The sequence below is a fragment of the Tamandua tetradactyla genome, chromosome 2 (assembly GCF_023851605.1).
Source record: "Tamandua tetradactyla isolate mTamTet1 chromosome 2, mTamTet1.pri, whole genome shotgun sequence".
Classification (NCBI taxonomy): domain Eukaryota; kingdom Metazoa; phylum Chordata; class Mammalia; order Pilosa; family Myrmecophagidae; genus Tamandua; species Tamandua tetradactyla.
In genome coordinates this window covers 195020854-195032817 of record NC_135328.1, presented here as the reverse complement: position 1 = coordinate 195032817, position 11964 = coordinate 195020854, and the positions used below count along the sequence as shown (strand labels likewise).

The following is an 11964-nucleotide window of genomic DNA, read 5'->3' as shown; positions in this document are numbered from 1 at the left end:
AGAGAAACTCAGAAGCGAAAAATTCCGAAAGCTTCCTGGGGAAGGGGTCACAAGGGCTGAGCTTAGAATGGGGATGGAGCAACCCCTCACGCCAGGCCTGGCTTTCACCTGGGACCCAGGCATCTATGAGAAGCTTGCAGGAGCAGGCCTGGCCCCTTCACCTTATTTTATAGCTCTGCAGGCTGAAGCTTCTGGGGGACATATGGTCCAAGGCTCTGCAGTGAGGTCAGATCTCCGGGCTCTGCGCTTCACGGCCCAGCAACGAAGAGGGCACGTGGTGGGCGGCTGGGAGATGGTGGCTGAGGAAGAAAGCAGAGCACCTCCTGCCCCTCCCGACCAGTCTGAGACTTTTGTCTCTCTTCCCAGTAGACTGTAAGCACTCCAAGGGCAGGGGCTGGGCCTGCCTTGGTGACCTCTTTGTTCCCAGTTCCAGGCACAGGGCCTGGCACAGAGTGGGTACTCAATGAACGTTATTGGAGGGTGCAGGGTGAGAGTTTGCAGCAAACCACAAGCCTCAGGCTCCAGCCCACCCCAGGATCCTCAGGACCCTGTGTGGAAATCGCATACTAAGAGGAAAGAATTTCTAGAAGAAATATTTGTGGGAGGCAGAAAGGCTTCCCTTGGAGGAGGAAAGTTTGTGACCATGACACCCTAAGGCCTAGAGGACTGTCCCGTGGTTCCCAGAGAATAAGGACCAGAGGACAGAAACACTGGAAAAGCCAGTTTGGGCTGGAAATAAAGCCGCTGACCCACTGACCTCTAGATGCAGTGAGCTCACTGTCACAAGAGGTGAGCAAGGGGGGGGAGCTGGAAAATTCCCCAGAGGGGATCTGCAGAAGGGATTTCTATACCAAAGGCACCCAGGACTGTGCCTACGGGCCCTCTGGCTCCAAGATCCTTGGAGCTTGAGTCCAGGCCATTGAATGCCTCCCATCCGCGGTTCTCTTCTGTTCCACGTGAGCTGAGGCTGGCTGCGCCGGGCACTGTGCTAAACGGTCTTCCTCTTTTAACCCTCATCACATGCCTTTTGGGTGCGCTGCCCCATTTTACAGATGGGAAACTGAGGCTCAGAGAAGCCAGCAGCTTGTGCAGAGTCAGGACTAGGAAGTGTGGCCACCTGGGCTTAAAATCAGGGCTGTCAGACCCCAAAGCCATCCTGCCTCCGCCGGCCCAACCCTCTATCTATGGCCTGAAACCAGGGCCACTTCCCCGGGGGCAACCAGGGGCCCTGCGGCCACCACCGCTCCCAGCCCAGCCCCACCACAGCCAGCGCCGTGGTTTCCGGACGTGCTCAGGCAGCAGCAGCTCTGACCACAATGGTTCCCAGAGGGGCCGCAGGTCGATTTCCCCCGGCCTGGTTCTCCAGCTAAAGGGGATGCGGCTGCGGCAGGGTGGGGCCATGGGCTGCCCCTCCCCAAATGACCTCCGCATCCAGCCCACGCTCAGGCCACAGTGCATCATTTCAGCTTAATTTTATTTCCTCTTATAAATGGGCACAGCACGGGAAGTGTTAAAAAAAAAAAAAGGGAAAAAGAAACAAAAACAAAAACAAAAAAACCCGGTTCCTTCTCAAGGCTGGGACAGGTGAGCAACCACGGCGGGGCAGGCGCCTTGGTCTCCTTTCCCACTGTCTTTTTCCTCTGCTTTTCCTTATTGAAAGTTTTGGCCATGGATTCAGGTCGGGCATGGTTAATAAACAGGTTACAGGGGAAAGGGCAAGGAAGGCCTTGGGGAGGGAAAGACAGACCCCCACCCACCCCCAGGCGGGTTCTTAGAGGGCTCTGTACAGGACAAAGGACACGCCAGAGGGAGGGACAGTCTTCAGGGGGCTCTCTGGAGCCACGCTGCCTACGAAAAATATTTACATGCATTCGCCACCCTGGAGCCAGACGCACTGAGGTGCCAGGCGGGCACCTGGGGGACGCCAGGGTGACTCCCGGGGCCCGTCTTGGCGGCTCTGTAAATCTGTACACAGTCTGTGGGCGTCTATTTACAGGCAGGAGGCCCAGGGAGGCCGGCCCAGGGTTGCGGCTGTCAGGAGCCACGGAAGGGGAGGCCACTCCTGCCTCATGAGTGAGGTGGACAGATGGGCTCCCCATCACATGGAGCCCAGCCTGGAGGCCCGAACAGGTTGTCTTAGCACCCCCAGGGGTCTGGCCGCAGCACCCAGGGCTCCTGCCCACGGGCCTCCCTGGTTGCTACTCGGATGACCGGGGGCCTGGCCTTGTTAAGTAAAGTACCCCCTCCCCACCTTGGAGACCTCGTCCCTCTGGGCCCCTGGGGAGACAGAGCCTGGGCTCCAGAAGCCAGGGCCTCCAGGAGGGGTGTGGGGATGGGCACCACCCCAGGCCCAGAATGGCCCAACCCCCTCCTGCTCTCAGACAGCCAAGGCCTCCGCGAGGCTCTCAAGCCATGCAAGTGCTCCTTCGCTCAGAATCTGCCAGGCCACGGGAAATGTCAGGGCCGGGCAGGACGCCCTCCCCCGGGGCGCTGGGGGGTGTGGGGCTCTATTTGGGCAGGCCCTGCACACGCGGAGTGAAGGCCCGGCATCCACACATTGCACCTTGGAGAGCTCCAGCTACTCCTTTAACCAACTACTCGCTCTCAGATTGCTTCACCTGGCTGGGGCTGGCCAGACCCCATTAGACTTCATGGGATAAAGCCTGGACATTTGCCTTGGACCCAAGGCTCCCTAAGCAAGGCCTATCTTCTCAAATGCTAACAGCACAGCGAAGAGAGGCCCAGTACCTGGGGGGAACGCCCCAGACACCACATTGGAGCCCAGCCCCGGGGATGCGAGGAGCCAGGCCCACTGGCGCCAGCCTAAACCCACAGCAGGCCCTCCCACTGCTGGGGCTCCCCCCGGGCCCCTTGGCTTCGGCAGGGCAGCCCAGGTCCCCTCTCCCCCAAGCTCCCTGGCTTCTCAGCCTCGGCCTGCCCAGGCCTTCTCACCAGAGCTGCTGTCCCCAAGACAGCAGCCCACCCAGGGAGCAGGGCAGAGGGAGGCCAGGGCTTGTGTCCCCTCTGCTCACCAGCCCTCAGCTCCTCTGCGGCAGGAATGACTGAGGCCAGGCCGCCTCCTACAGGTCTCCTGGGCCCAGGATGCTTTCGTTCCCACCCTTCCTTGAAGGCTGGGACCGGCTGGATCCTAAGCCTCAGGCCCTGCCAAGGGGGACTCTGGGGTCTGCAAGATGGAGCCCCAGACCGGGCGAAAGACCCCTGGAAAAGGAGGCTGTGGGAGATGTCCTGGAACCTGGCCCTCGCTGCCTCGGGCAGCCCCCACCCTTCACCCTGCAGAAATCTGCTTCCAGGGAGTTTTGAAAAGGGAAGAGAAATAAAACCTGAATTTCTGACTTTAATCTGGGTTGTAGGTGTGAGTACCAGCCAACCACAACTCACACCACAGCCCTTTGCTCCAAGCGCCCCTGCCAAGCACACCATCCCCAAAAAGGAATGACCCTACATTGAAAATATCTACGGAAATGACCCCGGAGCAGACAGTGGGCTGGGGCCTGTGACACCCCCACCCTCTGCTCTGATCGCTCCTCTCAATCCTCTGGCCGTGGGGCCTCGGACAACTCATTTGGGACAGTCTGCTTCTGGCTGTGGGTCCATCCGGATACAGCCAGAACTGCCAGCTGTTTGGTCAAAGGGGTGGGCAGGTATCCAGGGGGGCGAGGGCCCCTGTGGGGAGGGGAGGCCAAGGGGAGGCCGAGGGCAGGGCCTGCCCTCACAGGCACTTTGGAGACTTGGTGTCCTGGGAGGCAGTCAGCCCCCGAGCTGGGAGCAGGGAGGGGCTATACGGAGCCCAGGAGACTGGCCACAAGCCCCCGCCCCAGCTGGGGCCCGTGGTCCTGGGAGACCCAAGCACCCTCCCCAGCTCATTCCTTCCTCAGCCGGTGGAGGGCTGGCCCCAAATTTCCCCCTTGGTGGCTACAGGGCAGAGACAAGTAGACAAGGGGAGGCCAGGCCCTCAGGGAGGGGTTGTGGCACCTTCTGTGGCACCACACTTCACCCCAGGAAGGGCCAGGGCCCACCTATCCCCCCCCCACTGTGAGACGGCGTCTCCACGAGGGGTTGGGGTCGGAGGCGATGCGGTTGGTGAGGGCGCCATGATGTGGGACTGTGACGGGGTGACTCAGGGTGACCCAATATGGGCTGATTGTAGGGCTCGCTGCCACCCACCCTTCTGAGCCTGCAGCCCCGAGAAGGGGTGTGCGGTGTCGGAGCGCGTGGGCCCGTGACAGGGAGGTGGGCAAGAGGCGGGGTCTCTCTGGCCATCACTCAGGTGACCTGCCTAGTGGCCTGGAGTAACTGTTCGGGGGTGGGGGGCGCATACGAAATGCATGAGAATAAACAGCTTGGGGAGAACGTGTGCGTGGCCGGGGCGGGGCGGGGCTTGACCGGCTGAGGCGGCAGGACGGCGTGTGGTTCCGCCGTGGCGTGCTCTGCCGCGCCTGGGACCGGGTGTGACAGCGCAGGGGAAAGGACGGGTGCAGAGCCCTTTGCGGAGGTCTGTGGGAGCGGCCGCGCCTCGCTGCTTCCTGCCGGGGTCCCCTCGGGCAGCCATTTCTTCAGGGGAAGACTCGGAAAGTGGTGACGCCTGCGGGGGCATGTGTTCTGGGAATGGGAACCATCCCAGGACCCCAGCGAGGCCAGGACAGAGCAGGCTGGGGACCCAGGAGAGAGGGCAGCGGGACAGGAGCGTGGGGCTGCAGTGTCCGGCTGATTTCAAGGGCTGAGTCTGCCAGCCGCTTGCCCTGGAAGCCAGCCTGTGGGCCTCTCTCTCCAGCAAGGAGATCTCAGGCTGGCCCAAGGGATGGGGGGGGGGGGGGCTGGGTCAGGGGTCAGGCCCACCCCAAGCCCCACCCCTCCTCCACCAGCCAATCAGGAGCGGCCTTCCTCCTGTCCCGCCGGCTTGAGGTCCTGAAGCCCCAGGCAGGAGGGGTGGGGGCCCGGCCTGGGGAGCTGGCGGCGCCTCGGGTCCTGCCAGGCAGGTCTGCACCAGCCTGGGGAGGCCCTGGAGGGAGGACGGGGCCCCGGTGCCGGGCCGGGGCTGGGCGGAGGGGCGACGGCGAGGCCGCAGGGGGGCCTGGGGTTCCGCTAGGCGTAGAACTCCTCCTGCTTGTCAGGCTTCTGGTAGGTGACGCTGGCCTGCTTGGGCTCCTCCAGCGTGTAGCTGCCCTCGTCCTTCTTCTTCATGCGGTAGATGAGCAGCGTGACCAGGAAGGCGGCGAACAGGGCGCCCACCACCCCGCCCACAATCACCGCTGCCGAGGGAGAGAGCAGAGGTCAGGGCCCAGGGCAGGGGGGAGGGGGCGGGGCCTGGGGGTGGGCGGGATCGAGCTGGGGGCGCCAACCTGAGGTCAGAGTTGCGGTGAAGATGGAGAGCCCTGGATTGAGTACGTGCAGAATGAACCCCGCCCCCCCCCCCCCCCCCCCCCCCCGCATTCTACAGACGAGGAAAAGGACGGCTAGAGAGGTGAAGTCCCGGGGCCTGAGTTCATACCACTCACCAGCGGGGAGCCAGGGTGAGGACCAAGACATGGGAGCTTAGGGGCAGGTCCACAGGGGCTGGGGTCAAGGGTGGGGTCTGAGATTAGGATCTAGAGGGGGAGGCTCCAGACAAGTAACTGGGAGCAGGGGTCAGGGTCAGAGGCGGGGGAGGGGTCATGGAGTACTGGGGGAAATGCTGGAGGTGGAGATGCCGCCAAGGCCTGGGACAGGGGAGGTCAGGGGAGGAAAGAGGGCAGGTCCCCAACTTTCCCTTCTTATCTGTCCCCTAGGAAACCCATGCTGTTCCGGCCTCCCTCCTGGGCACCTACAGGGCAAACTGAGGTTCGGCCAGCTGCCCCTCCCTGGGACCCTCCCAGGCCCCTCCTGCCCGAGACCCCAGAACCTCACCTACAAGCACCTCCTTCCGCTCCAGGATGCTTTTCTGAGGCAGCTGAGCGGCCGAGCTGCCCGAGTCGATGGCATTGTCCAGGAGGCCCGGGCCTGGGCGGGCACCCTTGGGCAGCGCCCCAGGTTGGGGTGAGGGCTCGGCTGCAGCCCCACCCACGGCCACCACCTCATTGGCTGTGTCTGGCTGCGTGGTCTCTTCCTCCGGCAGTTCAAAGTCCCCGCTGGGCGCCCCGCTCACTGGCACCTCCGGCTCATCCCTGACTGTGGTCAGCAAGGACTCGGGCGTGGGCGTCTGCAGGGAGGGTGGTATAAGCCCAGGAGCCCGGCCCCAGCTTCCCCTGCCAAAGGGTAACCCCCCGTCCCCCCCCCACACAAACACACACATACACACAAACCCACTACCACCCCTCCTCCCTTACCAAGCACTCCTGATGGGCTGGCTCTGTGCTAAGCACTGTATATGCATTTTACCTTCCCAACCTCCCCAAGAAGGAGGTATAATTATCCTCAATTTATAGGAAGAAAATAGAGAGGTTAAGTGATTTGCCCAAGGTCACACAGCTAATAAATAGTAGATACAGAATGAAAGGCAGACCCAGCCAAGTCTGGAGTCTGAGTTTGAAACATTGCCTGTCTGTCACTCCACCCTGGACACATCTCGTCCCCACCACACTCCCACCACCTCCCCCTCCAGCTGCCTCAGGAGATTCCTTGGGGATCTCCTGTCACAGAGCACTTTGGGGACAGGTGGGCACAGCTGGTATGAACTTCAGTCTGGTCCACTGCCCAGGTACCTAGGGCAGAGGTGAGTCCCTTAGCCTGGACAGCCCATGGAATACGCTGTCCCTTGGGGGTGATGTCCACGGGGCCAGCTATGAACCCCAGCGGCTCCCACAGGTACAAACAGGACCAGCACTGGGAATCATGAGACCAAGCAGAGGCTGGAGGAGCCATCAGGGCAGGGGCAGAGCCACTCCATGGGGGGAGGGGTTATAGAGGGTGGGTCTGGTGTCTGGCAAAGACGAGGCGGTGCCCAGAAGCCGTGCCTGTGGCCAGCCTGCTCTTGGGCTCTGTGCCCTATCATTGTCTCCCCTTCCTGCTCAGCCAAGTCTCTGTGAAAACACCAGGCTGTCCCAGCTGCCCCGGGGAGCCACGGGAAAGGACCCAGGTCTCGCTGGGACTCGCCGGGAACTCAGAGGGGCTGGACCTGGGTGCCACCCCTGCGAGGCAGGCCACTAGGGGCTTCAGTGCTTCAATATGTTCTCACCTCCCCCCATGGCACCCCCAGCAGGGATCAGGTGACATTTCCCATTTCCTTGACGCCCACCCAGCCCAGCATTCCGAACCATTCCATCTTCTTTCATTCAGTTCCCATCCAGGTATCTCTCTCTCTGTCTCTGTCTCTCTCTCACACACACACACACACATGCACACGCATGCACGCACACACACACGCACATGCACACACACACACACACACGCACACACGCTTCCCGGCCCAGCAGGAGCTCGCGAGCTGACTGTCCAGGTTCAAGTTCTGCCTCTGCCGTTACAGTCTGTGAACCCTCGGGAGAGTGGGAAAAGCCACAGCTAAGGCTCTTGGTTGCTTTCCAGGCACTGTTCTCAGCACTTTAGGTCTTTCAGTAAATTTAATTCTCATCATTCTACAATAGATGTTTCTCCTCTTCTCAGATAAGGCAACAGCAGTAGAGAAAGGATGGGTGACTTGCCCGAGATCCCAGAGCTCAGAAAGGGGGCCGCCTGGCTCCCGAGTCTGGGCTTCCCGGCGGGGCACACGGGCCCCTGCCCCGCCACCCCCAACACACACGCTCACCCAGTTCCCCAGCGACGGTGTGTCCCAACACCCCGAACCCCACCCACCCACCCTGCTTCTCCATCTCCTGGACCCAGCCCAGGCCCCTCTCCCACCCTACACCTGCGTCCTCATCCTGCCGCCCACACCCAGCCTCGGCCCTCCAGCCACAGTCTCCCTCGTCCTCCCGGACCCCGCCTGGCTCGCCTCCAGAACTTGCCGGCGCTCCCCTCTGCTCAGCCCCGTCCTTCTTCCCCCACATGCTGACCCAGCCTCCTCTGCCCTCTTGCCCGGCCCTACCCAGCCCCTCACCTGAGCCACCTCCGTGAGGCCAGGGGCAATGGTGCCCAGGGGTAGGGTGCTCCTTTCGGGGACATCAGGCTCCTGGGTGGTAACCGGCCTGGGGAGGGCTCTGGGCCTGGAGGTGGCTGTGCTGGCCAGCCTGGGTGTTGGGGCCTCTGTGTCCAAGACAGCTACTGTGGTGGGGGGCGAGGGCACCGCTGGGGTGGTGGCCCGGGCCGTGGCTGCTGTGGTCAGTGGAAGTGGCAGAAGCCTCCGAATGCTGGTGGTCCTTACGACAGAAGCCGTGGCCGTGGAAGGAGGTGCCGCAGGGGTGCTGGGGGCGGCGGTGGCCACAGTGGCGGGTGCTGTGGCCGTGGTAGGGGCCTCTGTGGTCACAGCGGCAGTGGGCGCTGTGGCAGCGGATATGGTGGTGGCTCTCTGGCTGGGCTCTTCTGGGACCTCTGTCACCACCAGGGTGCTGGCGGCCATCTCCGGGGTGGGGCGCGCAGAGGGGAGCTCTTCAAACGGAGCGCCCACCGGCTGGATGTCCGTGGTGGCCAGCACGGCGGGAGTGGTGGACACTGCCGGGGCCACATCTGGGCCGAACCGCATGGCTGTCTCAATGCCCGACTCCTGCTCGAAGTCTGAGAGGGTGGGGGAGAGGGAGAGAACTAGGGAGCTCGGTGATCACGAGGAACACATAAGCAATGGGCCTCAAGGTTGGGGCTCCCAATCGCCTCCCTTTGTCCAGCTTTCCCAGGACAAGATAAGAAAAAGGAGGAAGGCACACCCTAGCTGAGAGCTACCACAGTTGGCTGACAGCCGGTGACCATTCCCCCAACTCCCTCCTGCCCAGCTAAAATCTCTTCCAGAGGACTGCCTCTTCCAGGAAGACTTCCCTGACCTTTCTAGCCCAGCCAGCCTGAAGCTTTGATGAGGTCAATCCAGCCAGCAACAACTAAGGTCCTACTAGGTGCAAAGCTATGGGGCTGCTGAGGGCAAGTGGTAGATGAGCCCTTTCTATAGGGGAAGTGCTTGAACAATCTGGCTGAGTCAAAACCAGGACACTGAAAGGATTTGGGAGGAAGTGAGGAAATGGGGAGAGGGAGAGAGGAACCACGGCCAGTTCCTGGGGGTCTGAACCAGTCAGAGCTGATTGGGAGCAGACGCATGACCCACCAGGATGGATTTTACAAAGATGAACCTGAAAGAGGCTTAAGGAATGGGCTAAAGGGGAAGACAGAGGCAGGGGCATGCACCGTCTCATCAGACATGATCCTGTCCCTCACTGGGCCCAATCTCCATCCCCCCACTCCCGTTAGCTAGCATGCTGAGAGCTCCTTTCCTGTGCCAGACCCTGACGTGTCACACCTGGAAGTGTGACAGGGGCTCTGAGAGGAGGGTACAGACACTGGTGGCCATTTACAGGTAAGAATACCGAGACTCAGAGAGGGGAAGTGGCTTGCTCAAGGGCACTCAGCTCTTAAGTGGCAAAGGGAGGATTCCAACTAGCCTGCCTTCCTTCTGGGGGACTCCCCGGGGTTGCCTTTCCCAGGCACCATTTGAGGGGCTACCCTTTTCTCTTCCTGCCCTAACCCTGGCCCTGGCCACAGCTTATTAGAACGGGGGGGCCCACCTGACCCGAGCTGAGCCAAACAAATTGTCTCTGCAGACGATTTGCTAGTGTGCCTGAGAAGTGGCTACTGAATCGGTCCTGGTGGTTGGAGCAGGACCGTGAAAACCGGGTAGCCTGGGGCAGCTACTCTCCCTGGGGCGCCGAAGTAGCAGTTGGCAGAGAGACCCAAGCTGTACCCACAGAGGCGCCGGGAGCCGGGCATCCTGGGCTCTTAGGACCTTGCAAGCCCTGGTTCCGATTCCCAGGGGGACGACCTGGCCTTCTTGTTCTTGGGGTCCCTGAGGTAGCCCTGCCTGAGCTCCCCGCGTTGCTCAAGGCTGAGCCCTCGCCAGGGCAGCCTCAGGGTGAGTGCTGGGTGCAGACCGGGCCTGGCGACAGCAGGGGAAGGAGGTCACTTACAGCCCGAGCCTGACCCCGAGTAGAGGTCATCCAGTTCATCATCAGGGAAGGCATCGTCATCCCCGGAGCCCTCAAGGTCCACCGGCCTCTCGAAGTTCTCGCTGCGCCACCGCTGAGCCTGGGGAAGGCAGAGACGGGCTCAGGACCCAACGCTGGGGCCAGGCCACCTGTTTGCATGCAGAGGGACAGCAGGTGCTCCCACGGGCCAAGGGGCAGCAGAGGGATGATGTCAGGTGTGGCTGCCACGTGGGCGACAGAGAGCAGAGGGCCGGCCTGACTGCTGCCCCCCACCTGCCCTGCACCCCCCCTCAAGGTAGCAGCCCCCACCTTCCTACCTGATGGCCCCCACTGAGGCCCTGCTTACCCCCCATCCCCTGGAGGAATCATGCTCAGGGCACAGGCCACGGAGCCAGAGTCTCTGAAAGTGAATGCTGGCTGCCTCACCTGCTCAATGTGTATCCTGGGGCAATGCGCTTATGCTCCCAGCCTCAGACTACTCATCTGTAAAACAAGCTATAGTTCCTGCCTATTCAGCACGCTCACCTGTGCACAGTACTGAGCTCAGCCCCGGTACACAGTAGGTGCTCAGACAGGTTACCTGTTACTCTCACTGTGGCTGGCATGGCCACCCCCACTCACCAAGTGCCTTTCACAGAGGTGACCCCTCTGAGTCCTTAAGACAAGTGTGTGTGTTGTGTGGGTTGGGGGGGGGCAGGGGGTTGAAAGGTCATCAGTCCCATTCCACAGATGAGAGAACTGAGGCCCAGTTGTCCCAGGTCACCAGAGCACATGATACGGGCAAGATCCACACTCTGCTTGGGACCCAATGTCTCCCCCCTCAATTAGGGCCACCACATGGGCCTGGGTATTGGGGAGTCTGGGTCTCTGGGAGGGAAGTGCCTCGGATGGGAAGGGGGAGGGGGAGTGCAGACTGCAGCCTGGGTCCGGGCTTCTCCCCAAGACAAGAGTGAACTGCCCCTGCCCACACCACCCCCAAAGTATCTCCGAGCCCCAGGGTCAGCTCAGGGTCTGCTACTTCCTCTTCTGGCACGAGGGTCTCCGGGTCACACAGGGTGAGAGGGGCATCTCCCAAGGTCCAGCTCACCAGGCCCAAGACTCCTCCCAGAGATCGAGCCTGGGAAGACGTGGGGCTCCTTGGGCCCCCTACTCTGTCCCCCCAACTCCAGCCCTGGAGTTGGAGCCAGGGCTCAGGACATTACTGGCAGGAGTACAAACCCCAAGAGGGGCAGGCTTGGCCCTGCTCCCTGGCCTCCCCGCCGCTATACCTTTGAACCCAGTTCCGAGAGCTGTCCAGAGGGAGGTGAGATTACCGAGCCTGGAGCTCTGATGTGCAGGACATGGTATCTAGGTCTCAAATTGAAATATAGACAAAACGTGTCTGAGGCTGAGGGAGCAGAATGAGCACAGCCTCCAAGGTGGGAAAGTGCAGCCTCTGCTCTCACAGCTGGTCACACCCCCACCCCCCCCCCCCACTTCAATTCCAGCCCCTGTGCCCTTTGCCTTCCTGGAAAACGCCTAGACTCTCCTACTTTGCTCATGCTGTTCCCTCTGCCGAGAAGGCCCTTCCTTCCCATCCCTTAGCCCCCAACTTTCTGCCAACTAACTCCTACTCCCATGTCACTTCTTGAAAGCAGCTTTCAGAGCACCGTGCAGTTCTGAATTTATGCTATTTATCACTGCTTGTGAGCTGTGCCTGTCTGTATGTGTAGTTGCTCAATGGCTGTGCCCATCCTCACTGAACTATATACTAAGTGAAGGCAAGGACAATATCCAGAGTCCAGCAAGAGGCCTGGGACAGTGTAGGTATTCAAGAAATATTTGTTAAGGAATGACTGTTGGATTAGGAAGATGTGAGTAATTCCCAGGGCAGGCGGGAGGCAGGGCAAGCTGGCGTCCAGGTTGGGGAAGT

General features: G+C 61.3%; 1 protein-coding gene across 1 annotated transcript in view; it reads right to left on the bottom strand.

The window, feature by feature from the left end:
- Positions 1 to 1457: 1457 nt before the first annotated feature.
- SDC3 (syndecan 3) overlaps positions 1458 to 11964 on the bottom strand; it is a 34403-nt gene continuing 23896 nt past the window's right edge. The window contains exons 2-5 of the mRNA XM_077130489.1: positions 10035 to 10152; positions 8030 to 8643; positions 5905 to 6196; positions 1458 to 5270 (exon numbers count right to left, since the gene is read on the bottom strand). Of these exons, the coding sequence (XP_076986604.1) occupies positions 5104 to 5270; positions 5905 to 6196; positions 8030 to 8643; positions 10035 to 10152 (1191 nt within the window). The 3' untranslated portion in view covers positions 1458 to 5103. The remainder of the gene's footprint in view (positions 5271 to 5904; positions 6197 to 8029; positions 8644 to 10034; positions 10153 to 11964) is intronic.